This window comes from Apaloderma vittatum, unplaced genomic scaffold (genome assembly GCF_000703405.1).
Source record: "Apaloderma vittatum isolate BGI_N311 unplaced genomic scaffold, ASM70340v1 scaffold30339, whole genome shotgun sequence".
In the NCBI taxonomy this organism is placed as follows: domain Eukaryota; kingdom Metazoa; phylum Chordata; class Aves; order Trogoniformes; family Trogonidae; genus Apaloderma; species Apaloderma vittatum.
Window position 1 is genome coordinate 1 of NW_009736294.1, and position 5388 is coordinate 5388.

Below are 5388 nucleotides of genomic sequence, written 5' to 3' on the forward strand. Positions count from 1 at the left end.
GGGTGCGGAAAGGACGGCTCTCCCTCTCCTCGCAGCCTACCGCACGGACGAAGGGCAGCCATGGGTCTTGCCGGTGGTGAAGAAGGTGGAGCAGATGATCGCCAACGACAACAGCCTGAACCACGAGTACCTGCCCATCCTGGGCCTGCCCGAGTTCCGGGCCAACGCCTCCCGCATCGCCCTGGGTGACGACAGCCCTGCCATCAAGGAGAAGCGGGTAGGTGGCGGACGGGGAATGAGGTAGCTCCTTGCTGGGAGAGCCACTGGGATCCCCGGGGGTTCTGCAGCAGATCGGGCAGAAGAGTGCGAATGTGTGCAGTAACTGCAGAATTTGGGAATTTTTCTGACGTGGTCTTTACTGGATGTAGGCTACTTGATGAGCCTGTGTACTTTTGTGCCAGTTGTAGTTTTGGGGAAAAAAATGAATATGGACTGTGATTAGAATTTGGTTTTTTCCTTTGTTCTGTAACTGTTGCCTCATGGGAAACTGAAGTCAGATAATAGACCACCTTTCTTGAAGTAAGTGACTAGCTGGGCATCTGCTCTGTGCCAAAAAGTCCCAGGAATAACTGCAGTCTATTTATAACTGTAGAAGGCGTCCAGATGCGCCTGAGCACAGAAGGATCTTGAAGACCACTGCAAGGGGATGGTGCCCTGGCCAGGGTGACCCCAGTGAGCATGTCTGGGATCCTGCCTCTCTCTTGCAGACGTCTCTCTGTTCTCTGTGCAGAGATAGCTGGGTTGACCTGGATGGACCCTGCTGGCAACTCTTTCTGTTGCAGATTGGAAGTGTTCAGTCCTTGGGTGGGACAGGTGCTCTGCGCATCGGCGCAGAGTTTCTGAGGAGGTGGTACAATGGAAACAACAACACAGCAACCCCAGTCTACGTCTCTGCTCCGTCCTGGGGTGAGTGCTGTCATCAGTGCTGCCACCTCCTTGCAGTCCTGTGGGTCAGTGGGCGAGGGACGAATGGCAGGGGCCTGGGCTATGAGAGAGGGCCTTCCCCTTGTGGGTAAAGGGAGCATAAGTGTCTCCGTCATGTATTTTGATGACATTTAGGGAGATACTGGAGAAGGTGGCTTGCTGGATGTGGGGCCTACTTTCCTGAAAAGTGATTTGTTTCCTCAGAGAACCACAACTCTGTGTTTGTGGATGCTGGCTTTAAAGATATTAGAACCTACCACTACTGGGATGCTGCCAAGAGGGGTCTGGATCTCCAGGGGCTGCTGGATGACATGGAGGTAAGTAAAACTGACCTGGGACAGGCTGAGCTTTGCGCTGTGCTGTCAGCAGCTCACTGGGCTCTGGAGTGCTGTGCTGGAAATGGGTCTCTGTTGAAGAGACTGCCAGTGCCCAGAGCAGCTCATGGCCTCTCCCTCTGCTTTGGGTGCCCAGTCTTGTCTATGTGTCTGTGACCAAGACCTGCTCTCTCCTCAGAAAGCTCCAGAGTTCTCCATTTTCATCCTTCATGCCTGTGCACACAACCCAACAGGCACAGACCCTACTCCTGACCAGTGGAAGCAGATTGCTGCTGTTATGAAGGTATGGGCTTCTGTTGGGGCTAAAGCAGTGCCGAAGGGACGGATAGCTCTTGAGCCAAACAGGCTGGTTGCATCCAGAATGGGCTCTGGGGAATAGTATAAGATGTAGCAGGAGCTGGAAGACTCTCAGAGAGTAGCTGTTGAAGAGAGAGGCTCATAGGGTGCTGGTTGTCTGTGCTCAGAGAATAGAAGCATCCCAGTTCTGCTCCTGCCTCCATGTTCTTCTTTTCAGTCTCTGTGATGTGGGATGTAGTGAGGTTTCTCATGCTGGAAAGATTATTCACAGGCACCCGCTTTTCACAGGTGCCAGATAGTAGGATATAAGGTGGTGCATCTCTTGTGCCTGGAGCCTCAAATGCAGTTTCTTTCCTGCATTTAACCTTTTATTGACCATTTTGGTCTTCCTATTCTTGTACCCCAGTAGAAAGAAAATATCCCAGTCTGGTGTTGCTGAAACATGTTTCCTTCGTATTCACATGGAAGGTCCATGGTCATTTCTCCCTCCTATAGGGACAGTGGGGGGTAAAGTGAAAGTTGTGGGAAAAGAGTTTCCCTCTAACACTGTTCCTCCTTGCAGCGCCGGTTCCTGTTTCCGTTCTTCGACTCAGCGTACCAAGGTTTTGCCTCTGGCAGCCTGGACAAGGATGCCTGGGCTGTGCGATACTTTGTCTCCGAGGGCTTTGAGCTCTTCTGTGCACAGTCGTTTTCCAAGAACTTTGGGCTCTACAGTGAGTGTCTGGCAGTAAGCTGGCCCAGTAGTATCATACCCAGACAGATGGGGCTGGCATGCTGGGGGAGCGGGCAGTGCTGTTTTGCCATCATGTGTGGGACAGTGCCTCACATCTCTTGGTTTGTCCACAGACGAACGTGTGGGGAACCTGACTGTAGTGGGGAAGGACACAGACAACGTGCAGCGTGTGCTTTCCCAGATGGAGAAGATTGTGCGCACCACTTGGTCCAACCCTCCCACCCAGGGAGCACGCATTGTAGCAACTACGCTTGCTTCCCCGCAGCTCTTCACTGAGTGGTACGTGTTCCTAGAGCTTGTGGGAGAGGGAAAAGTGGGGAGAAGTTGTCTCCCCGAGTGCCAGGCTTGGCCAGATGGCTCTAAACCAGACAAGTGCTTGTCCTCACTTTCTGCTTCCTGCCTGCTGCAGGAAGGACAATGTGAAGACGATGGCAGATCGGGTCTTGCTGATGCGATCAGAGCTCCGATCTCGACTGGAGTCCCTTGGGACCCCGGGCACCTGGAACCACATCACAGAGCAGATCGGCATGTTTAGCTTCACAGGGTTGAACCGTAAGTACTGAGTGGCCTGGTGAAGGGAGGATTGGGTGAAGACAGTTTTTCTGGAGATGAACCGAGCTGAGCAGTCCAGCCAGGAATCTCCTGGGGACCTCACTGGAGTCTGGGTATCACTGCCTTTTGTGGCTAGGCAGGGATGAAGCATCAGGCAGCATTTTAGTGGCTGCTTTGACCTGACGTTCAATTGTTTCTCCAGCTAAGCAGGTGGAATACATGGTCAAGGAAAAACACATCTACCTGATGGCTAGTGGGCGCATCAACATGTGTGGCCTGACTACCAAGAACCTGGACTATGTGGCCAAGTCCATCCATGAAGCTGTCACAAAAATCCAGTGAAGCACACGAACAACCAAACTCACATGAAGTCACCAAAGCTGTAGTGTGTAGTGTCTGTCTCTCCCTGCTCATGGCTTGCCTTGTCCCACACCTCTTGGGGTTTAATAAAGATGGGAGCGGTAGCTCAATCAGGGAGAATCATCTGTTGACCTTTTTGAAGTACCCCTTGCAATATGGTAAGCCAGTGACCCCAGGAGGGTGGGGGCAGCATGAGCTGCCTTGGCTCTTGTTTGACTGACAGCAGCCTGGTCTTCAGGCACTTAAAGCTGCATCTTTAGCACGTCCAAATCAACTCCACGTAACTGATCAGTTTAACCGAGGTGAAGTCCGGTGCCAGTGCAATGTGCTGTGAGATAACAGCCCAATCGATTGAGAACTCTTACGGCTTGTGAGCAAATGTCACTCCAGTAGTGTTTTGGAGAGGGGTAGAGCTGTTGCTGACTTCCCTGCCCCAAGTTCTGAGCCTTATGCGAGCAAACATTTGTAATTGTGATAACTGCTTCTTTGTGTTGCTGACAAAATTAAACCTCTGTCTCTGAACACTACCCCTGCCTTGTGTAATGTTATGCCTTTAGGCTGTGCTAACCTCTTACCAGGCTGAGGTTAAAGCTCTCAGCTCCTGGTTTGTCCACTGGGTCTTGCTCAGTTTCAAGGGTTCCCCTTTCTCCCTTGTGGTGTGTTGCATCTCTGATAATCACAGTTGTTACTAATGGGGCACAGTCCTACTAGGAGAGTGTAGTTGAGAGCTCCTGTGGCTCTATATGAGGCTGACTGGTTTCTCCCATGTCCATCTTGTGTTCTTTTTTCTGCCCCCTTGCCCTGTGCTGTCCAGCTCATCCTGTCCATCTGTATATGCTTCTTTCTGGATGATTGTGTGCTACCCAGCCATCTGGCCACCTCTCCCTGGCCCAGAGCTCCTGGCCTGCTGCTAATGTGTTGAAAAGTGGATCTTTCCTCTTCCTTCTCAGCAGGACCGTGGTGAACCACCACCTACTCCCCCTGTCTTCAGCAGGGCCTGCCAGCAACAGGCTGTGTTTCTGGCACTGAAAAAGAGCTGGGACCATCTGCTTTTGCTCTCTGCAGTCACTGTTAGCAGGTCTATTTGTGAGCTGGTATTACCGCTTTGACAGCGCAGCCTCCTGCCAAGATTTTGGTGAAGAAAGGGGAACAGCCCTTTTCCTTAGGTCAGTTAGTCACTGTTGCCCTGATGGATTTTGCTTGTGCTGCAGTTTAAAGGCGAAAATGGTGCCTTGTTCCCTTGCTGTGTTTGCAGAGAGACAGCACATGGGAACTCCTGTTTGCCCTTTTCAGATTAGTGTTCACACTAGTGAGTGAGCCAGAGGCGGCCTTTCCTCTGCAGCTGGGGAGCTTTTTCACCTCTTGGTGTCCATCCACATCTGGGATGATGGGGTAGTGGTTAAAGAATGACTTCTAGGGGTGATCTCAGGAAAAGGAGTTGGAAGGAATCAACTCTGCTTTTGTTAATTCTGACATCTGCCTGTACTTCTGTCCTTGCAGTCCTCTATTGTGTGGAGCCTCGCGCACCCCATGTGTGGTCTCTACCACTGCTTTTCTAGCCTCACCATTCTTGTTTTTCCCAATGAGTGACCTAAATTTCTTCCTTTCTGCTGCAGTGTAAGCTCATTACCCATTATCCAATTTACCATGGCAACAGAGAACAGATTATTCCTTTCCTTTTTGCCAACAGCTTTTTATGTATTTGAAAACTCCCTCTCCACATCCTTCACCAGTTAAGATTAAGTGACTCCATTTCCTTCAGCCTTTGGGGTAGGTTGTTTTCCAGCCCTTGCTTTCCTCTGGCCTCCTTTCAGTTGCTGTGGGTTTCCTTACAAGTGCCCAGACAGGGATGCAGTTATTCCAGCTAAATTTTGTCAGCCTTGGTGGACTATGAGATTTCTGTTGTTACCTGTCAGGCTGTACTCCAGCATGTGTGTCCCACTATTGTGTTTGTAATGGTGTGGTGGTAACTCCTGTTCTTCCCCAGTCCTTGTCTGCACTCTGTGGTGCTGAGTGCTTTCCTGACAGCAAGAGTGACAGCCCAGGTTCACTGGGAGATACTGGATTTGCTGACCTGGTCCTCTACCTGCTCCCTTCAGTGATGCTGCGTCCTGTTACTCCAGGAACCTCTGGCTGCAGGTATGAGGGCAGCCTGGCCTGGTGGGAGAGGTTTGTACGTCTTTCCCT

The 5388-nt window shown here is 51.2% G+C and overlaps 1 protein-coding gene across 1 annotated transcript; it reads left to right on the plus strand.

The window, feature by feature from the left end:
• Window positions 1–31: 31 nt before the first annotated feature.
• On the plus strand, window positions 32–3727 carry GOT1 (glutamic-oxaloacetic transaminase 1, soluble; the record flags this gene model as incomplete). The annotated part of the gene is made up of 8 exons (XM_009876927.1): window positions 32–217; window positions 783–906; window positions 1129–1241; window positions 1438–1542; window positions 2119–2269; window positions 2403–2568; window positions 2699–2841; window positions 3044–3727. Coding segments are annotated over 8 exons (1128 nt in total), but the record flags the coding sequence as incomplete, so codon positions are not given.
• Window positions 3728–5388: the final 1661 nt, after the last annotated feature.